The sequence below is a fragment of the Balaenoptera ricei genome, chromosome 1 (assembly GCF_028023285.1).
Source record: "Balaenoptera ricei isolate mBalRic1 chromosome 1, mBalRic1.hap2, whole genome shotgun sequence".
NCBI lineage: Eukaryota > Metazoa > Chordata > Mammalia > Artiodactyla > Balaenopteridae > Balaenoptera > Balaenoptera ricei.
Genome location: NC_082639.1, coordinates 32,284,597 through 32,312,002, shown reverse-complemented (window position 1 = coordinate 32,312,002; position 27,406 = coordinate 32,284,597). Strand labels below are relative to the sequence as shown.

The window sequence follows — 27,406 nt, the reverse complement described above, 5'->3', positions numbered from 1 at the left end:
GGCATGTGGGATCTTCCCAGACCAGGGCTCGAACCCGTGTCCCCTGCATTAGCAGGCAGATTCTCAACCACTGCGCCACCAGGGAAGCCCCATAGGGACCCCATTTGTGGCTGGTGTCTGAAGTAGGGGCAGTCTTGTGGGACTGATCCCTTAACCTGTGGGGTCCGTGGTATCAGAATTGAATTGAAATGGTGGGTCCCCGCTGTTGTCAGAGAACTGTAGAATTGGTTGGTGTCAGAAGAAAACCACAGTGGAAACTGTTGTTTGCCCTTTATAATTCACAGCTTATCCCCTCCTTTCTCTAACTTCAGATGACAGATAAGGCACAAAGGTAACAGGATAAGTGGGCAGGATAAGCAGGAACAGAAGCAGGGCTCTCTCCGTGCCCTCCTCCTTCTGCCTTTTTAGGATGATGATCGTAAATCAGAACCATCGCAGGAAATGAAATAGCCAAACATACGGTTTGTCCTTGCCTAAGAGGTAGCAGCAGCAACAGCGCCCACCTTCTGGGCAGCTTCTTTCTTGGCATGATGAGCCTGTAGGACCGCCACAGCTTCATCCACCTGTGAGAAACTCCAGGTGGTCAGTGACATCTGAGGAGAGCCCCTCCGCCCCTCCCTGGCGCCCGGGCCCAGCGGTGGCCTCTCCTGGTGCTGACCGCCTTCCCAGATACCCACGCGCCAGCAGCCCTCAGGTCACAGGCGAGGCACGAGGAGGTCACGGGGCAGCAGACCCTTCTCTCTGCCTCCCCTGGGTGTCCAAGGCCACCCCTTGTCCCCCTGAGCCGAGTGAGCGGAAGCCACGGGGGTCTGGGAACCTGCTCACCTTGGAGCGGAGAGACTCTGGGGACTCCAGCATGTGCAGCAGCTCCGAGTTGTCAATCTCCAGCAGCATCCCCGTAATCTTCCCAGCCAGGTTTGAGTGCATCGTCTGGATGAGCGGGAACAAACGTTCACCTGTGGGAAGGTATTCCGTGAAAAACCCAGTGGCATCCCAGTAAAGAACGGACGCTGGTGTCCAGGTCAGTAGCAGCTCTGGCCCCCTCTTCTGCAAGCACATGGGTCACTCACCCAGCATCTGTTTCTGTTCCTGGGGCGGTGCTGCGGCCAGCATGGAGGCGGTCAGCGGCTCCTGCCCCTGCACGTGGACCGCAGGCTGGGGTGCCTGGGAACCAGGAGAGACGGCGGGCTAGCACCAGGGAAAGGACACTAGACAGTGGTCGAGGTTAGGACAGTCCAACCATTCAACACCTGAATGCTACTATTCAGCATGCCAGGAGAGGAGGATGAGAGGTCCCTGGGCAAATTCAGTCCACTGAGAGGGGAGTGGTGGGAATATAAAAACTATATAGATTCCTGTGTACATATTCAGGTATGTAATACAATGCAATACAGTCAGAAAGAGGAGGTGAAAAGAACCCATAGAGAACACACCTGCTCTGTGTCAGGCCTAGTGCTAGGCAGCTATTTCCTCAGTCCTCATAAGTCCTCATAAACTTTTTCAGGTAGAGATTATCACCCAATTTTACCCATGATGCCCAATGAGGTCAAGTCATTTGCTCACATTAGCAAAATAAAAACTGAGTATTGAATTTGTTTATTGAACATACAAAGTTACAGTAACTATCTTTAGCAGTACAGCTTTTTTCTAAAGACCCCATTATTTCCTTTGGAGGGACTCCCAGAAAGGACTGGGCCCAAGGGCATGCATTTCAGACCAGTTATAATTATTATATACCATACGCCCTCTCTCATAAAATGCTCTATAGAAACATGAGATGTTTCTAGACATCAATGTCTAGATGCTTCTGTGGGGTCAGTGATGATCTGGGGCATAGAAGCAGGGCCTTGCAGGCTATAGAAAGGATTCATGCATTGCAATGTTTGAACCCAATTAAAAGAATTCTAATAGTAATCGCTTCACTTGTGAAGAAGAATAAATCCAAAGGAAAGGTGTAAAAAAAAGAAAGGATTCGTATCTTTTCAATAGGGCATTACATTTTGGAACTCCCATATTTAGAGAGCGTTAGGTAGGTGAAGTGATTGAGACAGTGGGCCACATCCGTTTCTCTCCTGCATTTCTGAAGGGAGCAGTTAGACACTGTGCTCACATTTAGCACAAGTTGTATTTAATTTTTTGTGTGTGTGTCTACTTTTTAAAATCCCCTTTCTCCTACTACAGAAAGAGCATTTTGAGAGCAGAGTCCATGTCAGTTTGTTTACCACTGTGACACCATCCCACTCACAATTCCTTGGCATTTAGTGGAGTTTTAATATCTGATGAATGAAGCATGGGATGTGGGCTGCTGACACTGGGGTGCATTTCCATGGAGCAAAAGCCCAAGGAGGAGCACGGGCATGAGTGGTGGCTCAGGTGCAGTGGGAACCCCTAAGGAAAAGAACAAGCCAACTTAGATCCCACCACTCTTGGCAACCACGCTCTCCAGGAGTCTTCCTTTGAGTCAGTGTTTACACCATGGAGACTGTTTGAAGGACTAAAAGTTAAAACATTCTCTCTGCTAGCCATGGACTCTTTTCTTCACTGGCAGCAGGAGGGACAGATGTCCAGGTATGCCAGAACCTAGAACTTGTGGCCACTTTTCCTTCCTTTCAATATCATCTCATAACACTGGATTCAATGCTCATAGCAGCACTATTTACAATAGCCAAGACATGGAAATAACCTAAATGTCCATCGACAGATGTATGGATAAAGAAGATGCAGTATATAGATATATACAAGTATATATACAATGGAATACTACTCAGCTATAAAAAAGAATGAAATAATGCCATCTGCAGCAACATTGATGGACCTAGAGATTATCATACTAAGTGAGGTAAGTCAAACAGAGAAAGACAAATACCATATGATATCACTTGTATGTGGAACCTAAAATATGGTACAAATGATCTTATTTATGAAACAAACAGATTCACAGATATAGAAAACAAACTTATGGTTACCAAAGGGGAAAGTGGGGGGGATAAATTAGGAGTTTGGGATTAGCAGATACAAACTACTACATATAAAATAAACAGCAAAGTCTCCTACTGTATTGCACAGGGAATATTATACTGTATATTCAGTATCTGGTAATAACCTATAATGGAAAAGAACAAAATATATATATATACGAATCACTTTGCTATATACTGGAAACTAATACAACATTGTAAATCAACTATACTTCAATAAAAAATAAACAATTGATAATGTCCAAAAAAAATTGTCCCTTGGATTTGGCAATAGTTTCTTAGATAAGACACCAAAAGTATAAGAAACAGAAGAAAAATAGGTAAATTAGACTTCATCAAAATTAAAAATTATTGTGCATCAAAGGACAACATCAGGAGAGTGAAATGATAACCCACAGAATGGGAGAAAATGCTTGCAAATGACATAGGTGATGAGTCTCCTGTCCAGAATGTGAAAAGCACTCTTAAAACCCAACAACAAAAAGGCAAACAACCCTATTAACAAATGGGCAAAGGACTTCTCTCCAAAGAAGAGATACAAATGATCAAAAGTTCATGACAAGATCAATGTCATTATATCACTTACATGTAGAATCTAAAAAAGCTGAACTCATAGAAACAGAATGTAGATTGGTGGTTTTCAGGGGTTGAGGGGTTGGAGGAAATGGGGAGATATTGTTCAAAAGGTACAAACTTCCAGTTATAAGATGAATAAGTTCTGAGGATTCATTGTTAATAATACTGTATTATATACTTGAAGATTACTGAGAGTAGATTTTTAAAAAGATTTATTTATTATTTATTTATTTATTTAATTTCTTTTTGGCTGTGTCGGGTCTTAGTCGCAGCATCTTCATTGAGGCACGTGGGATCTCTCATTGCGGTGCCAGGCTCTTTGTTGTGGCGCGCGGGCTTCTCTCTAGTTGTGGCGTGCGGGTTTTCTCTCTCTAGTTGAGGCGCACGAGCTCAGTAGTTGTGCCACGCGGGCTTAGTTGCCCCGCGGCATGTGGGATCTTAGTTCCCTGACCAGGGATCGAATCCGCGTCTGCTGCGTTGTAAGGCAGATTCTTTACCACTGGACCACCAGGGAAGTCCCAAGAGTAGATCTTAAATGTTTTCACAACAGAAAAGAAATGGTAATTATGTGACATGATGGAGGTGTTAGTTAACTATGGTGGTAATAATTTTGCAATATGTAAGTGTACTAAATCAAGACGTTGTAGACCTAGGACTTACACAATGTTATAGGTCAGTTATATCTCAATAAAGCTAAAAAAAAATCAATGTCATTATGTCATCAGTCATTAGGGAAATACAAACCAAACCACAGTGAGGTACCACTTCATACCCACTAGGATGGCTATGATTGAAAATAAAAGTGAAAACAAGTGTCAGCAAATATGTGGAGAAACTGGAAACCTCATACATTCTTGGTGGAATGTAAAATGGTACAGCCACTCTAGAAACAGTTTTGTGCTTCTTCAAAAAGTTAAACATAAAATTACTATATGACCCAGCAATTCAGAAAGAAAAAAAGAGAGAGAGAGGGAAAGAAAAAATATTTGAAGAAATAATGGCCAAAAATTTCCTAATTTTAAGGAAAAACATTCATTTACAGATCCAAAGAACTCCAAGTAGGATAAACATAAAGAAATCCACATTTGGACACATTATCATCAAACTGTTGAAAGCCTAAAACACAGGAAATTTTGAAAGCAGCAAGAGAAAAACAGCACATCAGAACTCACAAGTCGAGTTCTAGGCCAAAAAAAAAAAAAAAAAAGTAAAAAAAGGGAATTCCCTGGCGGTCCAGTGGTTAGGACTTGGTGCTTTCACTGCTGAGGAGGTAGGTTCGATCCCTGGTCAGGGAAATAAGACCCTGCAAGCAGTGCGGCCAAAAAATAAAAAAAGAACTCTTAAGTACAGTTCTGACAAGCCTTATTTCTCGACAGAAACAATAGAGGCAGAAGGCATTTGAATAACATAATCAAGATGCTGAAAGACCCAATGCAGCCAAAAATAAATAAATCAATTAATTAAAAAAAAACTGTACAAATACATATTCTCTTTTCTCCTGTTAATTTCTTTAAAAAATATAAGATTTTATGAACCACTAATTATAACACTGTATGTTGGGTTTATAACATATATAGATGTAATATATGTAACAATAATAACACAAAGGAGGGGGTATGAAATTAAGCTATATTGGAGCAAAGTTGCTATATTTAACCATTTTTAAGCTAATATTAACCTAAAGAAGATTATAGTAAGTCAGGATGAATACTGCAGTCCCCAGAGCAACCACTCTACATACGAATATAGTTTGAGTGAGTAAAATGGCTGAAGTTCTTGAGTGAATTTGGATGACTCAATAAAATACCGTTTTTAAAAAATCAACAAATAAATTTAAATGGTACTCTAAAAAATATTTTAGCACAAAAGTAGGCAGTCAAAGAGGGAAGAGAAACAAAAGAAAACAGGATAAATATAGAAAATAAATAGCAAAATGACAGGCATAAAGCCAGCCATATGAATAATTACACTAAAAGTGAATAGACTAAACAATTCAATCAAAAAGTAGAGATTGTCAGATTGGATTTTTTTTAAAAAAGCAAGATTCAATTATATGCTATCTATTAGAGACACAAATCAGATTCAAAGACACAGGCAGGTAGAAAGTAAAGGGATGGAAAGAGACCATGCAAACTGTAACTCTAAAAGAGCTGAAGTGGCTGTGTTAATATGACAAAATAGGCTTTAAGATAAGAAATGTTACTGGCAATGAGAGGAATATTTATAATGATAAAAGAGTCAAGACATCAGGGAGATGTAACAACTATACATCTATACATACCTAACAACAAAGTCCCAAAATACATGAAGCAAAAACTGATAGAATTGAAAAGAGAAAGAAACAATTATAGTTTTGGCATTTCAATACCTCACTCTCAATGATTGATAAAGGATATATATCCAGAATATAAAATGTACTCCTACAACTCAATAATAAGAAAATATATTATCCAATTTAAAAATAGGCAAAAATTTGAGTAGACATTTCACCAAAGAAGATATGAAGGTACAAAGAGCTAACAAGCACATGAAAAGATGGCCAAGATCATTAATCATTTGAGATACACAAATTGAAACAAAAATAAGATACCACCACACAGTCACTAGAATGGCTATAGAAAAAGATAATAACAAATGTTGGTGAGGGTGTGAAGAAATTGGAGTCCTCATACATTTCTGATGGGAATGTAAAAATGGTACAACCACTTTGAAGAGTTTGGCAACTACTAAAATTTAAACTTTATTTATGACCCAGCAATTCCCCTCCTAGGTATCTATCCAAGAGAAGTAAAAACATATGTCTACACAAAGATTTGTACATGAAGTGTTCGTAGCACCATTGTTCATAAATAGCTAAACAGTGGAATCTATTGAATATCAACTGGTGAATGGATAAACAAACTATAGTATAGCCATACAATGGAATGCTATTCAGCTATATAAAAGGATAAAACTTACATGCTACAACATAGGTGAACTTCAAAAACACAATGCAGACACAATCACAAAAGGCTACATATTGTATGAATTCATTTTTATAAAATGTCCATAAAAAGCAAATTTATAGACACAAAGTAGATCAGCTGTTTGCCTGGGCCGTGGGGTGGAAGAAGGGACTGACTGAAAATGGGCACAAGTGAACTTTTGGGGATGATGGAAATGTGCTAAAACTGGATTGTGACTTACAGAGTTGTCAAACTGTAAATTTACTAAAAATCCTCAAACTATATACTTACAATGGGCATATTTCATGATATGTAAATTACACCTCAATAAAGTTGTTTTAACATTAATCGCATTCAACAGGTACAGAAAAATCAGCTTTGGTTTTCTTATCCATAATGGAGGAGTAATAATAATCATTTCTACCTCATAAGGTCTTTGCAGCATTAAATAATTCATACAAAATGCTTAGCAAATGGCAACAAGTGAATCTCAATTATTGTTAGCTGTTATTGGTCAAGAAAAGGCTATGTTCTAAACTGGGAGGTAACAGGGTTAGATTTGTCTTTTAGAAAATCACTCAGGTTGCAGAGTGGTGAATGAACTGGTGAGATGGAGGTGAGGGAATGATGTGTATACAGTTCTGCTCTCTGCCTCTTGCCTGTTTGCAGGCAAGAGACAATGCAACCTGAAGTAAGCCAGAGGCTGCAGAGGTGGAGACGAATGAGCCAGGAGGTGGGACAGAAGGGGCTGGGAGGTCACTAGGACGACTCCCCAGCTTTTGCCTTGATGACTAGGTGGCTGGCAGTGCTATTTCCTGTGGTAAAGGAACAGGTGTGCAGGAGTAGGGATGGATGCTGGTTGGAGATGGAGACCGAAATTCGGGAGTCTGTGGAGCTGACGTCATGGAAGTGGACAGGTGAGCGTGAGCAGAGGGAGAGGAGAGGGTGCAGGATGGAGCCCTGGAATGCCAGCATTTAATGGGCGAGCAGAGGAGGAGGAGAAAAGATAGGAGCCTGCAGAGGGCCAGCAGGGGAGGAGGAGGGCTTGGGCAGAGGTGGCAAACCAGATGCTTGGGCAGGATTTTCTGACAGACATCTGTAGTTAGTTTGGTCAATTCTGTTTTTTGTTTTTGTTTCGTTTTGCTTGAAAGGTGCTTAACATGTTCTTTACTGAGACATAATTCATGTACCATAAAATTCACCACTTTAAAGTGTTCAATCAGTGTTTTCTGGTACATTCACAAAGGTGTGCAATCATCATCACTATCTAATTCTAGAACATTTTCATCCCTCCCCCTAAGATGCCCCATACCAGTCACTTCCTGTTACCCCTGCCTCCCAGCCCCTGGCAACCACTAATTGACCTTCTGACTCTGTGGATTTGCCTATGCTGCATATTTCATATAAGTGGAATCGCATAATATGTAGTCTTTTGCGATTGGCTTCTTTCACGTGCATAATTCTTTCAAGGGTTCTCCATGTTGTAGCATGTGTCTGTACTTCATTTCCTTTTACTGCTGCATAATAATCTGCTATATGAATATACCACATTTTATTTATCCACTCATCAGCTGATGGACTGTGGGCTGTTATGAATAATACTTTTATGAACATTCTTGTACACGTTTTGTGTGGACATATGTTTTCAATTCTTTGGGGCATATACCTAGGAATAGAATTGCTGGGTCTTATGGTAACTCTGCATTCAGCTTTTTGAGGAACTGTCTCTAAGTCTGGTTGTATCACAACCAGACTGTGTGACCAAGGGCAGATTGTTTCACTGTTCTGTGGCTCAGATTCCTCATCTGTAAAAGTGAGACAATAAAGGACATTTTTGCTGTTTCCAAAGCAATTGCACCATTTTACATTCCCACCATTAATGTATGAGGGGTCCAGTTTCTCACGTCCTCGCCAACACTTGTTATTGTATGTCTTTTTTATTATAGCCAACTTAGTTGGTGTGAAGTGGTATCTCTGTGTGGCTTTGATTTGTATTTATCTGAATATTAATAATGTTGAGGATGGCCATGGTGTTTTCCTATTGAGATTTGCTAGAACATATCATTAGGTTTTTTTTCCCCCCTGTTAGGTTGTTTTCTTCCTGTTGATCTATAGAGATTTTCCAGATGGAAAGCTGATTTTTCCCATGCTATAGTTCTTATGTTATTTATTAACATGGTCCAATGCCCCCACTCTATCATCCTGTAGGATGGATTGTGCCCTTTCTGTCATGTATCATCTCCAGTGTTTTTGGTCTGTATCTGGGCTCCCTACCGCTTTAGAATGATCCTGAATTAATTCTATCCTATTTAATATATATAGTTTAATGATAAATTTTTATATCTTGTATCTTGTTCTTTTTTCAGAATTACCTTGTATATTCTTGGGTGTTTACTCTTTCATATGAATTTTATTTTTTAAATTATTTAATTAATTTATTTTTATGTTTATTTTTGGCTACGTTGGGTCTTCATTGCGCACACGGGCTTTCTCTAGTTGCGGCGAGGGGGGCTACTCTTCATTGCGGTGCGTGGGCTTCTCATTGCGGTGGCTTCTCTTGTTGCGGACAACACACCTAGAGCACACGGGCTCTAGGTGCATGGGCTTCAGTAGTTGTGGCACACGGGCTCAGTAGTTGTGGGTTGCGGACTCTAGAGCACAGGCTCAGTAGTTGCGGCGCAGGGGCTTAGTTGCTTTGCAGCATGCGGAATCTTCCTGGACCAGGGCTCAAACCCGTGTCCCCTGCATTGGCAGGCAGATTCTTAACCACTGCACCACCAGGGAAGCCCTCATATGAATTTTAGAATCCACCTATCAAGTTACATGAAAAATCCTCATACATTTTTACTGGAATGAATTGAATTTGTAGATTTATTTTAAGGGAGAAGTGACATCTTTATGGTAGTATTCCCATGCATAAACATGTTATATCTCTCCATTTTTAAAATATTCGTTTTATAACTCGGAAATACTTTGTATTTTCCTCTGTAAATGTCTAGCATGTTTTTTTTTTAAAGATATATCCCTAGATACATGATCGTTTTTACTGACATTGTGAATGGTATCTTTTTGCCTATCACATCTTCTAGTTTCTTATTCCTATTAAAATCAGTATGGTAATCTGTTGATTTTTGTATGTTGATCTTATATCTAGTAGCCCTGCCAAACTCTTTTATTAGTTCAAATAGTTTTTCTGTAGATTTCCTAAATTGACAGTAATATAACCTGAAAATAGAAACAGTGTTGTCTCCTCCTAATTCTTATCCCTCGTATTTATTTCACTTATTACATTGGCTAGGAAGTCGGGATAGTGGTGATTAGTAAGGTGACAGTGAGCAATCTTCCTTTGTTCCTGACTCAATGGAAATGCTTCCAAACTTTCATCTTAAGTATAAAGTTTAGGTTTGGGGTAGATACCTTTTAAAAGTTCCCTTCTATTCTCAAGTTCCCTTCTATTCTCAATTTGCTAAGCATTTTTATAAGGAATCTCTGTTTCATTTTGTTGAGCGGTATTTTTGAATTTTTGAAAGAATCATCTGATTTTCTCCTTTATCAGTTAATTAGCAAATCACAGTGATAGATTTCCTAATGTTAAATTATCTTTCTGTGAGTAAAATGAAAATTAATATCAGACCTGGGCTGATGCAAACGTGCCTGACACTGAACTTGGTCTTCCACAATAATGTTTCCTTAGAAACAGTAGAGTTAAGATAAAAGAGGGTTATAGTGTACGCCTCCTTTGTTGTGTGCTTAAGTTTTGGGGGGTTGTCAATGGGCTTACACATCCAAAATGGTGTAAATTATTGGTGGGAAATAGAGGCTGCAGCTTCTATAAGTCAAGGTGACCCTCACACACCTTGGTTCTCCTGTACATGACCTGTGGGTAAGTGACAAAAGAATCTGTGTACTTGGGTAGCTGCTGGGCCTCCCAGGAAGATGAAAATGGCGTCTGCCATATCTCCTGCTTTGTGTTCTAGATTAAAATCTATTTGTGGGACTTCCCTGGTGGTCCAGTGGTTAAGACTCCATGCTCCCAATGCAGGGGGCCCGGGTTCCATCCCTGGTCAGGGAATTAGATCCCGCATGCCGCAACTAAAAATTCTGCATGCTGCAGTGAAGATCCCGCACGCGGCAACAAGGGTCCCATGTGCCACAACTAAGACCCAGTGCGGCCAAATAAATAAATAAATATTTTTAAAAAATCTATTTGTGTCTCATGGGTCTGATCACCAACTTGAACCCATAATCACAGTGGTGACACTGCACCTTCCATTCCAGTGGTCGTGATATATGATTTTTTATAAGTTGCCAGATCTATTTGCTAGCATTTTATTTTAAGATTTTTGCAAATATATTCATGAGTTTGGGCTAAATTTTTTTTTCTCATACTAGCATCCCAGATTGGTTTGGCATCAGTTATATAAGTCTACAATTCTTATCTGCAATTCCAAAATTCAAAAAGTTCTGAAAACTAGCAACAGGTTTTCTTTGGGGGGAGGGGGTACATTTTCAGCAAACTCACCTGGCCACTAAACTTCATCTGTGAGACTATTTAGTTTTTACTTGTCCCACTTAGTATGTTTTATGGCAGAAATATTAACATATTTAATCGTAGGGGACTGGTCCCATCTGTGCTGAGGGTGTTTATACACAAGTTACACACTGCATCATCTTTCTAAACTTCCAAACCCCAAAAAGTTTAAGATGAGGATAGTGAACCATTTTACCGTAATAAACTGGTCAGATTTCCTGGTTTTTTTGTGGGTTTTCTTTTGGCGGGGGTTTGGGAAGCAGTGTATTTGAAATAGTTCGCATAGGATAGGGATAATTTGTTTCTTTAAAGTGCGGAAAACTTGTTTGTGAAGCCAGCTGGGTTTCATGCCGTGTGTGTGTGTGTGTGTGTGTGTGTGTGTGTGTGTGTGTGTTATTGGTGGTGGCGGGTAACTTATTTTTCATGGCAATTAATTCTTTGGTGCCATTCTGCCCTGCATTACCCAACTGGGCCAAGCCTTCCTGTTTCTCTTCAAGAAAGTCTGATATTGCAGTTCAAAAATATTGGAGTCGCTAAAGACCAGTTGTTATTGGGCAATTTGATTTGCAGAAACTACTGCTTTTTGGCTGGACAATTTGGGAAGAAAAAGGCTTTCAGGGATTGTATTTAGCATGGTTATGGAGACAAAGTTTTAATTTTACCTCTAGAGGGCAGTCATAGATCATAAATTGGTAGGGCTGTTATTAAAAACCATTACCTAAAAATAGATTAAACTGAGTGCCCCTTTTGGTATGTATTATTTCCCTCACTTTACAGATGAGGAAACTGAGCCTTAGAAAAACTAGGTAATTTGCTTATTTCACAGCAGTTGTAAGCAGCATAAAGCAGATCTGGGATTTTAACCTCAGTCTATTTACCACTAAAATCCATACTCTTAACCACACTGTATTCTCATTCTCTCTTTCATTCTCTCTCTCTCTTTCTCTCTCCTTTCCTCCTTCCCACCCCCCCTCACCTCTCTCTCTTCCCAATAGAAACAGTATACCACACTGGTTAAACGTACCAACTCTTAACAATTCTAAAGTCAGTCTGCTTGACTAGGAAGGCTGGGCCTCAGTGAGTACCTGCAGGGCAGAATGGCATCAGGAAATTGAGTCCCATGAAGAGTAAAAGTCACCTGGCAAACCTACCAACCTCTGGCTCTATTGCTTGCCAGCTGTGTGACCAAGGGAAAGTTACTTACTTGCTCTGTGGCTCAGGCTCCTTATCAGTAAAAATGAGGTGATAAAGGAAATTTTTGCTGAGTCTTGAGCATATGCGGTATACTGCGTGACTCTGAGCCTGTATTGCTAATAAAATGCAAGAAAACAATCAATCAGGGTCCCAAAAGAAGGAACCAAAGTGCACCCCTCTTGGAGAACTGATCAGAATCAGCAGAAAACAAAACAACAACAACAACAAAAGCCAGCCTGATGATGAACTTGTTATGTTTGTGATCTGTGTCTCAGATGTACTACTTGGACTCAACCTACTGGACCTACTGGGTCAATAAAGTTCTTAAAAGCCACAAATGGAATTGGGGCTCTGCTTCATTACAAGCCAAGCAGTCCTGTGCCGACAAGCTAAAGATTTATTTAACCAGCCAGTCACCTCTCCTTATATTGTACAGTGCCTTTTGCTCTTAGAAGCCCATCCTTGTCTTTGGACTGGGAGTCAGTCTTCATGGGCCCTGTTCTTCCTTGTAGATTACCTACCTGAGAGTAAACCCTCTATGCTTTAGCTAATCATCCTGAGTTGTTTGCTAATGTTTCATCTGAAGACCCAATCTTACATGGTCTAACTTCTGTACTAGATCCAGTTTCCCTGCCTTACCCAGCAGTACAGTCAGTTTAACAGTCAGTTTACAGTCAGTTTAACACATATCAGTATTTATTTTTTTATTAGGAATTAGAGTTCCTATCTCATGAGATTATTTTGATGATGAAATGATACATGTAGGGCACTTCGAACAAAGCCTGAGGTGGTAAGAACTCATTAAGTGCTATTGCTGTTAGTTCAACAAATATTTTTTTGAGTGCCTACGGTGTCAGGCGCTATTTTCCATTCGAAAGACACTTTGTAAAAAGTGAAAAATTTGTGCATTTTGAAGAGAAACCAGAGTATCGAAAGACACTTTGAAACGTGTGTGTGTATCATGAAGAGTCTGATCAAGAGATAGAAATTACACTGGTTATTTGAGCAGAGATTTTAATATAAAGAATTGTTACCTAGGTATAAAGTTATTAACTGGTTAACTGACAATTCAAGAAAAGAACAGTAAGGTATCTTGGAGGCAGCAATTAAGGAAGCATCTACTGCCCTTTAGGCTGGGAGAACAAATGGAAGGTATTTAAATTATTAAAACTCAAGCTTACCGGAGTGGCCCTGCTGAGCTGAAACTCAGATTTCTGAGGAGGGGGGACTGTTCAGCTGTTGCTGGATTTTCTGGGTGAAGCACAATAAGGTTGGTATGCAAGTGCTGGAAATACTGCAAACTAGATTCAGCATCCTCCCCAGGAAGGAAGTGTTGCGGCCAGGGTGAAGAAGCATTGCTGGAGGATGATCACAAGTTCAGGAAGCCCAAGGGAAGAAACCAGTTCCTTCTTCCTCCTCCAATCTTGTAGCCCCCTCACGTACCACCTATTCATAATGCCTAAGAGGAAATTGCTTTTGGCAAAGCAGAAATATGGTTACTCTGGTCCCTGCCCCAGCATCACAATGTAGAGTATAGAAGGGTGGGTTGGAGCTAATAGAAAACAGATTATTTAATGGCACAATCCGTCCCTTTGGCTATTCAGCATCCCTACGTACCTTCTTCACATATTTGAACTTCCATAAGAAAATTAAAAACACTCTATTTTTCTTTCTAACAAGTTACAACTGTCCTTCATTCAAACGAAGACATCTAATTCTCTACCCGGAATGAGGAGATGCAAAGTTGCAATAATCATTGTATAATCATCAAATCATCTTTGAGTGAGTCATACCATCCATTTCTAAAACATGTTAATTACTCCTCAACTTCAGCCTTAATCCCAACTGATTATTCATTTGAGCTTGTCATTTCCTCTCTATATGCACTCTAGGGCATTCAGAAGGATTCATCCCACACCATAGTCCTTGTAATTACTGCCCTAAGACCAAGTGAAACAGCCACTCTGTCAAACGGCCCTTTCAATCTGCACTTCATCACAACCAACCACAGGTGAAAATTTGATCCATCATGAAGTCACTGCATACCGTGGATTGCTAGTATTCCCCATCATCAAGGAGGTCAGCACTGAGTTCAACTCCAAGAACACAACCAAAGCATTGTCAAAAAATTCCTCTTCTGGTACCAGTTTCTCAATCAGCTAGGGTCCAATGGGGAGACAGAACCCCACCAGTTATTTGAACAGAGAGAACTGATTATAAATCATTGCAAACTAGGTATAGAGTGGTTAATGAGGTAAGTAAAAGAGCAATAAAAAAGACACCAATCTATCATAGACATAGCAATTGGAGGAAGCAGCTACCACCCCCAGGGTTGAAGGAACTAAGAGAAGAAGTGTGAATAATCAAAACACTTGAGCGTAGAAGAGGGGCACTGCAGAGCTGAAACTCAGACCCCTAAGGATGAGTCACTGCTTAGATGATGTTGGTGTCTCTGAACCTGGAAGAGGGTCCCACGGGGCTGAGACCCAGACCTCTCGGGGACAGGGCACTGGCCAGCTCATGCTGGTATCTCGGAGAAGAGCACCATGGAGCTGTCTCTGCAAGTGATGGAGATTGTGACTGGATGCAGCTGCTGCTACAGGAAGGAACTGCTGTTACCAGGGATTAGAAGCATCCCTGGGGTGATACTCAGAAAGTGTAAGCCATCAGAGAGCCCATAGGAAACCAGAAGCAAGTTTCTTCTGCTACCACCGTCCTTGCATGTTCTCTCTCCCTGTGTATTAATCATGCCTTTTAATTTCCTGTTATTTGATGCTTGGGCATCCTGGGGCCTTACTGACCTTGGAAGGATTGCTTCTTCCAAGGCTAGCTAACATCCCCTTTAGAGATGGCAAACAACTTGCCGTAGAGCGTTGTTTTCATATGCAGACCAACTGATCCAGAGCCCATGATCCCAACCATCTCCTCTGTTGAGCTCTCACACTCTGGGCCACTATCCATCCACCCTAATCACCCCAAGGCCGGGTACCAGACAACTAAGGACAGTCCCTATACCCCAGAGACCACTGAAATTATTCAAACTAGCCAACCCTAAGCCTGCTTACCCTGCCTTGCCTGTTCCTTCCAGTGAAAACCACAATACAAACTCTTGCCCATGTTTTTTCCTCACCCCTTTTGCCCCCTGACCCACCCTGGTGCTTCGCCGTGTGACCCTGAGTGGTGTGCCACGCCTCCTGTTTCTAGGGAACTGAGCAAACTTCTTCCTTCATGATGGTCAATTCCATATCTGTGTGTCACACAGATTAATCAAATCCCAGGTACCCTTAAAACACCCTGTAGCATTCCCTCATGACAGAGCCTAACAGGAAGCCAGTTCACAAAGCAGAAATGTGGGTGTCAGAGTCCCAGCTCCAGCCTCACAAGGGAGAGTACAGAAAGGAGAGTTTGAAGCAGAGAGATAACAGCGGACGCTCTGGCCAGTGTACATGTAAAATAAGGTCTGTTTACGAAGGAGCTTCTAGTCTATGACAAAATTGTTTATGACTGGACTGTAACAGTAGAAAATTGCACCTTTGAGACGTGCCTCACCTGAGACCACCACATAGGGAAGGCCAGCAGAGAAGGCCTGCGAGAGCTAGGGCCGGAGGAGGGCTTGTAACTTCAGATGGGGCTGTCAAAGAAGGCTTCCAGAAGTGACACTGAGCAAAATCCAAAGGAAGGGAGGGAATGAGCTATGGGGTTGTCTAGGAGCCATGTGGATATCTGGGAGCAGATCATTTGGGTAGTGAAAATAGTAAGGGCAAAGGCCCTGAGAAAGGATGACCCTGTCTTCAAGAAATGACAAAGAGGCCGTGTGATGTTCTTTTTTTTTTTTTTAGTATTTATTTATTTATTTGGTTGCACCGGGTCTTAGTTGCGGCAGACAGGCTCCTTAGTTGTGGACTCTTAGTTGCGGCGTGCATGTGGGATCTAGTTCCCTGACCAGGGATCGAACCCAGGCCTCCTGCATTGGGAGCATGGAGTCTTAACCACTGTGCCACCAGGGAAGTCCCGTGATGTTCATTTTATGTGTCAACTGGCTAGGTCATGGTGCTCAGTTCTTTGGTCAAACACCAGTCTAGTTGTTGCTATGAAGGCATTTTTGGGGATGTGATGAACACTTAAATCAGTCAACTTTGAGTAGAGCAGATGACCCTCTATAATGTGGGGGGACCTCATTCAACCAGCTGAAGCCCTTAAGAGCAAAAATTGAGTTGCCCCTGAAGAAGAGGGGATTCTGCCCCCAGACTACACAGAAATTCTGCTTGAGTTTTCAGCCCTCAGACTCAAGACTACAACATCAGCTCTTGCCTGAATTTCCAGCCTGCTGGCCTGCCCTGTAGATTACAGACTTGGCCTGAACCTACAACAGTGTGAGCCAATTCCTTAAAATCAATCTCTCTCACCATAGTTATAATATGCATCCTATTGGTTCTGTTTCTCTGAAGTACTCTGACGAATACAGGCCAGGGTAGCAGAAGAGAGTGAACAGCGGGGTGAGTCCTATGAAATGGGGCCAGAGGTTAGGAGTGGGAGGGAAGAGCCCATGGTGTAGGGCCTTGTAGCCAACAGGAGGGCTTTGGCCTTTACGTGGGCTGGGAAGTCACTGGAGGGTTCTGAGCAAAAGGGTGACATCATCTGACTGTGTGTTCAAAGCTTCTCCTGGCTGTTGTGAGGAGAATGGACTGTGGGGCAAGGCCGGAGGCAGAGAGGTCACTGCAGGGATGGACACTTGGTGAGGACGTGGAGGGGTCAGGGGGAAAGGGGGGTGGCAGTGCAGGTGGTGAGAAGTAGAGAGATACCTCTGAGACATTTGGCTCTTGGGTTTCCGGATCTGGACTTCAGCGGTCTGGGCTGGAGATGTAACTCTGGCAGCTTTGAGCCGGCCTCACCCATGACCACACAGGGAGGCCGCGGAGCTCTGCCCAGGACCAGGGCCTGAGTTCTCCACTCAGCACCTCAAGTGTGGCCTGTGTCCTAGGGAGGCTGCCGCAGCGGCCCCAGCTCCCCACACGGGGGCTCCCAACAGAAGCACCAACCTCCATGGCCGAGGCGGGGTGGGTAACACCAGGCCTCCTCCCCGCTGTTCACAGGTCATTGCACTGCAGGCCACGTTCTTCACAGAAAATAGGAACAAGCCTGGAAAACCCCAAACCCAGTGTTCTATTAACCCAGTCCTGAGTGAGGACCAAGCAGACAGGCCTGGTTTTCTCAGCAGAGCTGGTTTCTGTTAGTCCAGGGAAGGCAAACAGGTTTCATCTCATGTGCCAATCTTGATTCATTAAGCTTGGCTCTGGATAGAGCTGTCTTAACCTGAGGGAAGGAGTGTGGTCATCCATCTGGAATCTCTCAGACAGCATCGGTGGGTGGGGCAGGGGAAAGGAAGAGCTGCTCTTCAAATACCTGTGACATGAGTGTGACATTTAGCTGTGTCTTTCCCTCAAAGCAGCCCAGGTGGGGTATCTGAGGGTTGGCCTGGGGGTGGTAGAGACAGCTGAAGCAGTGGTGCAAGTAAGGAGAAGCTTGTGTGCAGCCCATTCATTTATTCAGCAAATAATTTTTACCTGCCTACACGTAGCAGTTACTATGCTAAGTGTAGGGGATGAAAAAGTGGAAACAAGCCTACTCTGTAAGCCTGCTGTTTTAGTCAGCTCGGGCTGCCATGACAAAATAGCACAGACTGGATGGCGTAAGCAGCAGAAATTTATTTATCACAGTTCCGGAGGGTGGAAGTCCAGTTCAGTTCCTGGGGAAAGCTCCCTTCCTGGCTTTTGGACAGCCACCTTCTCTGTGCTCTCTTCTGTGTTCTTGTGTGGACTTTCTTCTGTGGGTACATTTTGTGGCAGAGGGGGAAGACAGAGAGAGATCCCTCTCTTCCTTTTCTTTTCTTTTCTTTTTTTTTTTTTTTTGGCCATGCAACTTGCAGGATCTTAGTTCCCCGACCAGGGATTGAACCTGGGCCCTCAGCAGTGAAAGTGTGGAATCCTAATCTCTGGGTCGCCAGGGAATTCCCTCTCTCTTCCTTTTCTAAGGTCACCAGACCTATCAAAGGATTAGAGTCCCACCCTTATGACTTTATTTAATCTTAATTACTTTCTAAAGACCCTGTCTCCAAATACAGTCATATTGGGCGTTAGGATTTCAACTTATCAAGTTTGTGGGGATAAAATTCAGTCCACGGCACCTGCCCTCATGGAGATTATGGTCTCATGAAGATTGACAACTTAACAATATAAACAAGTAAACAAAAATATAATTACAAGTCCTATTAAAAAGTAAACAGGGTGTTGTGATAGAGAATAGTAGAGCAGGAGAACCTAATTTCTACAGGGAGATAAGTGCTCTCTGAGGATGTGACATTTAGATCTGGACCTGAAGGATTAGAAATAGTCAGCTGTTCAACAAGCAGGTGAAGGATGTTCCAGGAAAAGACACCCACAAGTGCAAAGGCCTGAGGCAGGAAAGAACTTGGTATGTTAGGGGAAGTGAAAGCACAATTTTGGCTTTTAAAAGATCACTCTCATTTCTGTGTGGAGAATAGACAATATAGGAACAAGAGTATAGGAAAGCAAACCAATTCCAAGGCTATTGCCATCATCCATGTAAAAGATGATGCTTATTGGAACTAGAGTAGTAAAAGCAGAGATGGAGAGAAATCGATTGATTCTAATATATATCAGTTGAAGGTAGACTTGATAGGATTTGTTGACTGATTAGAGTTTGGAGGTATTAGAGGGAAGTGAAGAGAATGATTCCTAGGTGGCTGGCCTGAGCCACCAGATAAATAGTGGTGCCATGTATTTATATGGGGATGTCTGTGGGAGGCATGGAAGTGGCAGGATTAATCAAGAGTTCTAAAATGGATGTGTGTGATTTGAGATTCCTATGAGATACTTAACTGAAGAGCCCGCAAACGGGGCCAAGGTGAGGCCAGTGAGTTACAGGAAAGGTGTGTTACAGAAGGCGATGAGGAAAGTTTTTCAGGGTGGAGTTTGTTTGACCACATTGAAAGTTGTTGAAGGGATTAAGAGGGACAAGAATATAAAATTGTTATTGGATTTGGTAGAGTGGAGGGCTTTTGTACCCTGGACTGCCTTTAGATAGGAGATGAACACTTTCCATTTTCATGGGGGCAGAAGAGATGGATCCAGACATGAGTGGTTTGTAAACTTGGTGATAGAAAGACAATGGAATTCCTCTTTTTTCCTAACAAAATGCCAATATAATGACCTCATGAGCTGTGACCATTAGTCAAAAAAGGCATATGTGATCATTAAAATGCCATCAAACATATTTTAAGTAATACAAGCTACAAGACCAACCTGTGACTATAAACAGGGCTTATGTAACAGTTGTGATGGTGAGAAAAACCACCATGGATGTTGCCAACACCAGATCTCACCAGCTGAACATCTCCAGTCATTCAGAACTTCAATAAATGATCGGAGATGGTTATTAGTTAGGGTGAGTAACGTTAGCTGCAGGAACAAACATCTCCAAATGTAAATGGCTGAACTTAATAGAAAGATATTTCTCATTCACGTCACCATCCGATGTAGGATGGTGAGGGCTTTGCTCTATACAGTCACTCAGAGGCCCAGACTTCTCCCACCTTAGGGTTCTGCCTTCTTCTAGGTCTTTGAAATCCTCTCCATTCATCTGATAGATGGAGAAGAGAAAGGATCATGCCTGGGAGGTCTGTATGAGGAAGCGAGGCATATCACTTCCAGTTCTCAGTCACATGTCCACCTCCAACAGCCCCGGCTGAGATCCCCATCAACACCGGCATCAAGTATCCAACATGTGTGTGAAGATGTCTCCAAATGACTTTAGCCCTTGGCTGTCAGAATTTCCCAACCTAGGCCCCAGACACTGAGGAACAGAGATACACTTTCCCCCACTCTGCCCTGAACGAATCCCAACAATTGCATAAATTCTAATTCCTTAATAAATTCCTTTTCCTATATTAGTCATCGTGTTTCCATTTGTATGATCCAACCATGATCAATATCAACTCTGGATTTGAACTGAACATAATTGCCATTTTGAATGGTACAAGTGACACACTAGTTGGTTCTGGATCTTTTAAGAAAACAAAACCCTGATGACTTACTACTTATACCAGTGTTAGAACACACCCACAATAAAATCAAAGTAAAGGGTAAACTATTTAGAATCACTAACAAGTGAGTAATTTGAGGATAAAGATAAACTGATGATTCCTCTAAAGCACAGAGCAGAGTTCTTCCTAAAGAATGAGCGATGCGGCGTGTGCTGTGGGCAGGGATGTGAGCGAAGCAGCAGAATGCCATCAGTGTTTCTCAGAAGTGGCTATTTAAGAGGCCCGTTTATCAGTGGTCATGATGGTATCCAATGAACGGATGAGCTTATGTTATAACATATTTATAAATAATTAATTGTACTATTTATTGCAGTTGCTGCTTACCATTTGCCAACTGGTATCTTAGTATTTCAATATTTCATCCACTGTCCCAGGCTTCACAGTACATACCTGTTCCGCAGCCCCGTTAGTGTTTGCCATCGTGGGGGGCGGATGGCAGGGCGAACTGGTGATTTAGTTGGAGGTCTTCTCACCTGCAAATTCTCCTTTCAGAATTCAAATTGTAGAAGCATTTCATCTCTTCTTTTTAAATGGGAAAAACACTTCCTGGATGCAGGCAAACCCTGTGTCCTCACCCCATGCACAACTGGTTTATTCTGGTGCCCTTTCTTTCCCATCCAATGCTCCTCACCCAAGGGCACCAGCTACCCTGCTTTTATTTCTCCTCCTTTGGCCTCCAGTTTCCCTGAACTGAAAATAAATAAGATGGACAAGTCAGCAATTCTCAAATTTTATGGCACACAAATGCAGATTCCCAGGAGTCACCCCTGAGTTTCCAATTTTGAGACAGTAAGACTTTCTCCAGGTCACTTCGAGCCCTGCCCTTCTCTGGCCCTAGGCTACCTCTCTGCCTTGCAGATCTGGCGATTCTTTACCCCCATTTGGGAGGGTTGGATGGCCCAAAGTATCCAGGCTCTGTTTGCAAATAAGAGAGGGTGACTGAGGCTGCAAACCCAACCCAGATCACACAGCCCCAGGCTGATCATCCCCTAGTCTCAACCAGAAACTAGAACTTTCTTTAGGCACTGGGAAGCAACCTCCATCTGTGGAGCTCCTGCTACGTGCCTGATACCATGCTGTATTCTTTCATGTATCACCTCACTTAATCCTGACAACAAATCTTTTTTTTTCTTTTTTTCTTTATTAATTAATTAATTAATTATATTTATATATTTGGCTGTGTTGGGTCTTCATTGCTGTGCACGGGCTTTCTCTAGTTGCGGTGAGCGGGGGCTACTCTTCGTTGTGGCACGCGGGCTTCTCATTACAGTGGCTTCTTTTGTTGCGGAGCACGGGCTCTAGGCGCAGAGGCTTCAGTGGTTGTGGCACGCGGCCTCAGTAGTTGTGGCTCGCGGGCTCTAGAGCACAGGCTCAGTAGCTGTGGCGCACGCGCTTAGTTGCTCCATGGCATGTGGGATCTTCCCGGATCAGGGCTCGAACCCGTGTCCCCGGCATTGGCAGGTGGACTCCCAACCACTGTGCCACCAGGGAAGTCCCCCTGACAACAAATCTTATGAGCCTGGAATTTTTTTAAATTTTATTTTATTGAAGTATAGTTGATTTACAATGCTGTGTTAATTTCTACTGTGCAGCAAAGTGATTCAGTTTTATATATATATATGTGTATATATATATATATATATATACACATATATATATATATATACATACATACATTCTTTTTCATATTCTTTTCCATTATGGTTTATCAGAGGATATTGAATATAGTTCCCTGTGCTATACAGTAGGATCTTGTTGTTTATCCATCCAATATTTAATAGTTTGCACCTGCTAATCCCAAACTCCCAATCCATCCCTCCTCTCCCCTTGGCAACCACAAGTCTGTTCTCTATGTTTGTGAGTCTGGTTCTGCTTCATACATAAGTTCACTTGTGTCATATTTTAGATTCCACATATAGGTGATATCATATGGTATTTGTCTTTCTCTTTCTGACTTACTTCACTTAGTATGACAATCTCTACGTCCATCCATGTTGCTGCAAATGGCATTATTTCATTATTTTTTATGGCTGAGTAGTATTCCATTGTGTGTGTGTGTGTGTGTGTGTGTGTGTGTGTGTGTGTGTATGTACCACATCTTCTTTATCCACTCATCTGTTGATGGACATTTAGGTTGTTTCCATGTCTTGACTATTGTAAACAGTGCTTCTATGAATGTAGGGGTGCATAGATCTTTTCAAATTATAGTTTTGTCTGGGTATATGCCCAGGAGTGGGATTGCAGGACCATATGGCAACTTTATTTTTAGTTTTTTGAGGAACCTCCATAGCGTTTTCCATAGTGGCTACACCAATTTAGATTTCCACCAGCAGTGTAGGAGGGTCCTGGGACCATGATTAATCCTGCTTCTGAGAGGAGGACCCCAGGCATCAGTGAAGCCCCAGTAGGGAGTGTAGGGCAGAGTCGGGACTCCATTCAGACCTGTCCTGAGGCCTCCTGAAGCCGGCTCTTCCCCTTCCAACATGCTCACCCAAGAGCAGGGGCTGGAACTCAGATCCAGAAGTGACCTTGAAGCTCAGTCTAGCTACCTGTTGTCTACCAGGGAGAGGGGAATGAGCTTAGCACTTCACTCTCCATGGGTTGGCTCCCCTCAGGCTTCACCACTCACCGCCAGAACCCTAATGCACAGGCGCCTTCCCTGCACCCAGCACCCAGATGCCCCCAATATCTGGAATGATGGGCCAGGCTCCCGATCACCTCCCATGTTCTAGGTGTGGGAGGTCGTGGGAGCGGTTCTGCAGACTCTTCTCCCGACAGCTCTTATCTGCTCACCCGTCTCCATCGGGTGCCAGCGCTTCCGGTCCAGACCTCCATCCCCTCAACCACTCCAGCTCTCAGGCCCCCAACCCACTCGACACCTAGAAGCCCAAGTAATCCTTAAAAGTGTGACTCAGGCTGTTCGTGTTACTCACCCCCAGCCACAAAACAGTCTGATGGCACTTGGGATAAAATCCAAACTCCTGGCCATGGTCCTCTCTCAGCAAAGTCACTTCTCTCCAGCCATAAAGGTCTCCTCTGAGCTCATGTGAGAAGCCACTCTTCCTCACCTCAAGGTCTCTGCCCATGCAGTCCCTCTGCCTGGCACATGCTTCCTCTTCTCTCATGCAGCGGGCCACTTCCAGTCCTTTAGATGCCATCTTCGTGGAGGCGCTTCCCCACACCTCCAGGCTGGCACCGAATTCTGCACCCCCTTAACTCGGGTCAAGCATCCTGTCATTTCCCTCATGGCATATTGTGACAACAATGTGTAATTACATAATTATTAGTTACTTTATGTCGGTTTGGCTGTAAACTCTGTGAGAGGGATTGCCATGTTGGTCTTCATGATGGTAAATTTCATGTGTCAACTTGACAGGTCCATAGGGTGTGTCTGCAAGGGTGTTTCTGGATGAGGTTAGCATTTGACTTAATGGACTCAGTAAAGCAGATTGCCCTCCCCATTGTGGTGGGCCTCATCCAATCCACTAAGGTTTGAATAGAACAAAAAGCTGAGGGAGAATTTGCTCTCTCTCCTGACTATCTCTGAGCTGGGACATTGGTCTGCTTCTGCCTTCAGGCTCAGACTAGGACTGGGACTTACACTATAGGCTCTTGTGGGTCCCCAGCTTGCTGGCTGCAGATCTTGGGATTTCTCAGCCTGCATAAAGGTGGGAGCCATTCCTTCTCCCTTCTCTCTCTCTCTCTCTCTCGGTAGGTAGATAGATAGACAGATAGATAAATGCTTTTAGTTCTGTCTCACTCAAGAACCCTGGCTAATACAGTCTGGTTCACATTTGTATACCCAGAGCTCAGTACTTAGTATTAGTACATTTAATCCAAAAATATGTATTAAATGAATGAGTAAATGATGCAAGTTAAGAGAAGAATGACATAGGACTCACATGAAAAAGGAGGCCCAGGGTTGTGAATGTGGAGGAGCTGAACCTTCCTCATCCAGCCCCTCATTGAGCAGATGGGCTGCTTCACAAAGACTGGAGGCCTGTGTGAGGGGAGGAAATCTCTTGACTTACATGCCTACCTATAATTTTTCCAGTGTTTGTCCTAATTGCCCTTCCCATCACCTCAAAGGAGAAGGTGTCCCCTTTTTCTTTTCCAGATTGTTCCACCAAACTTTGACCTCAGAATCTTCCACCTCTTCCCATCCTCCTCCTCTGCACCAAGCACCCACCCCCCCCATAACATCTCTGTTCTCTAGAAGCATCTGAAGTCAGTGACCACTGTCCAGTCACCCTCTTTTGTTGTCACTTGTTATTTTCTGGCTCTATCTCTGGCCTTTTCCTAAGCACTTAAGATGCATTGTTGCACACTCACAGACATAGAAAACAAACTTATGTTTACCAAAAGAGAAAGGGGGTGGGGGGAGGGATAAATTAGGAGTATGGGCTTAACAGATATACACCACTATATATAAAATAAACAATAAGGATTTACTGTATAGCACAGGGAACTATATACAATATCTTGTAATAACCTATAATGGAAAAGAATCTGAAATATATATATATAATGTATAACTGAATCAATTTGCCGTATAACTAAAACTAATACAATATTGTAAATCAATTATACTTAAATTTTTTTTAAAAAAGATGCATTGTTGCGTTTAATCCTCACAACAACCTTGTAAGGTAGGTTCTAGTTTTATCTCAGTTTTACAAATGAGGAAACCAGAGGTTAGGTGACTTGCACAAGGTCACACAGTGAGTAAAGTGAATGATGTAGATATGATTGAAACAGAGGCCCCAACTTCCATTTCACCATCTCCTCATGCACCCTCCCTGTCCTTGCTAGAATAAATACATAAAGGAAGAGCCACCCATCTTCCCTTCAAAGGCCTCCAGAACCTTTGAGACCACTCAAAGGCCCCTTCAAAGTGAGCCCAGAGTGTCCTCTGCTGGCACTCCTTCTCATTGCACCTCCTGTCTCTCACCTTACATGGCCTTCATTAGTTGAGAGTGGTTTGGCTGCAAGCCATAGGAACTAGCTCTGGCTAACTTAAAGGGAAAAAGGCAGAAGGTAGGAGGGGCGAGCAGGGGATGAACATTAGAAGGGTCAGGGATAGATCATGGATTCCAAGACAGGGTTGAACAGCCAAGAAATTGCCACAAGGGCAGACTTAGAGACACTCCCTCCCCCGCCCCAGCAAGAGATCACAGGGCTTTCTTCCTAGAGCACCACCATCAATGGGCTTCTGGTCCATTGACACTGAGATTTCTGTGCCTCTCCACTCAAAATTCCAAATTCCCAGAGATGGCATCTGATCAGCACAACTTGAGACAGGTATATCCACAAGTAGAGACTGAGGCCATGGGGCCACATGGCAGCTCACCTCCTTTAATGGCCAGGCTGGCCCCTACATGCCTTGATCTGTTCCGGTATTCCCAAAGGCTCTTAGACGTCTTAGGAGGCAGCCAGGCATGCTAGGGTGTGTGTGTGTGTGTGTGTGTGTGTGTGTGTGTGTGCGCGTGTGTGTGGCCAAAGGACAGGGCCTGCCCTGGGCTCAGTAGCTGAGCATTCCAGGGCCAGGGAGAAGGAGATGTGCCAGAGATGGGCAATGGCAGACAGGAGAAGGTCAGCACCTGGATCAAGGGAGTAGATTCCTTTCACCTTCCCACCCATCCCTACCCCACTATTTCCATCACTTTTTTTTCTAAATAAATGTATTTATGTATTTATCTATTTATTTTTGGCTGTGTTGAGTCTTCGTTGCTGTGCACGGGCTTTCTCTAGTTGCGGCGACCGGGGGCTACTCTTCATTGCGGTGCGCGGGCTTCTCGTTGCGGTGGCTTCTTTTGTTGTGAAGCACGGACTCTAGGCGCAGGCTTCGGTAGCTGCGGCACGTGGGCTCAGTAGTTGTGGCGCACGGGCTTAGTTGCTCCGCGGCATGTGGGATCTTCCTGGACCAGGGCTTGAACCAGTATCCCCTGCATTGGCAGGCGGATTCTTAACCACTGCGCCACCAAGGAAGCCCTCCATCACTTTTAATGACTGAATTAACCTCAATTAGTTAAAGTTTCAGTTTCACATTTGGCTCAAAGCTCTTTCCTAGCCCCACTCCATGACTCCATGAAGGGCAGGCTTAAAGCTCCAGCTGCTAGGGGCAGGGAGGGAGCTCTGACACACTCACCCCCTTCCTGTGATTGCTTCTCTGGTGTGAGTTTCAGGGAGGAGGGAGAAAGGAAAAAACAGATTTCACGTGTGACTGCCCATGGTGAGTTGGGGCAGGCCTCTTCCTGTGGATCATAACCGTTCTTCCCCTGCACAAGCAATGACATAGCAGTTGCTGTGCTTTCAGTGTCCAGCACCAGGGGTGATGCTTCAAACATTTAACAACCACAGTAGCACAGGCACCAACCCATCAGAACAGTTGCAGGCCAGTTGCCGGTCCTGAAAGCTCCCTGATGTGTCAGGCCAGAGGCAGAGGAGCAGGGGTGGTTCCACTTGGAGGTTCAGGAACCCAGGGAGTCCTGGTGGTGGGAGCAGGGTGGCAGGGGGTGGCAGGTGGCACTCGGGGAAGTGGCTATTTACCAACTGATGTGGAAATGTTTCAATATTTTAATGATTGGTATGTTGTTCTGGCGTTGAGAAATGGGATATTTCCTGCCATATCAGTAAACAAAGGATGTCACAGTCATCAGCGATTGCAGCCCTCCAACATGAGCTGGTGAGCCCTGAGGAAACTCAGGAAGGAAAGAATACCTGCCATCTAGCAGCCATCAGACTGCAGCCACTCCCTACGGTGAGCCCTGAGGAAACTCTGGATGAGAAAGCACAGGATACTGGCCCCAGGTAGCTGAGGTACATATCAGAGGAATGATTTCAGTGAGCTCAGACTCTTGCATCTTCCCATACATACAAAAGTGCTAAATTCCTTAACTTGGGATATCTGGTTTTCTTTAATTAACAATAATTTTTTTTTTTTTTTTTGCTTTTTTACTTAATATATCCTGGTTATCTTTTTTTAATGTTTTTTTTTATTGTGGTAAAAGTCACATAATATAAAACATACTGTTTTAACCATATTTAACTGTACAGTTCA

The 27,406-nt window shown here is 43.1% G+C and overlaps 1 protein-coding gene across 1 annotated transcript; it reads right to left on the bottom strand.

Annotated features, from left to right (window-relative positions):
* Positions 1 to 466: 466 nt before the first annotated feature.
* On the bottom strand, positions 467 to 20,766 carry LOC132347042 (polyadenylate-binding protein 4). The gene is made up of 4 exons (XM_059893690.1): positions 20,737 to 20,766; positions 1,071 to 1,164; positions 826 to 956; positions 467 to 563 (listed from the first exon to the last, which is right to left on the bottom strand). The coding sequence occupies exons 1-4, from the start codon at positions 20,764 to 20,766 to the stop codon at positions 474 to 476; spliced, it is 345 nt and encodes a 114-aa protein (XP_059749673.1). The 3' UTR covers positions 467 to 473.
* Positions 20,767 to 27,406: the final 6,640 nt, after the last annotated feature.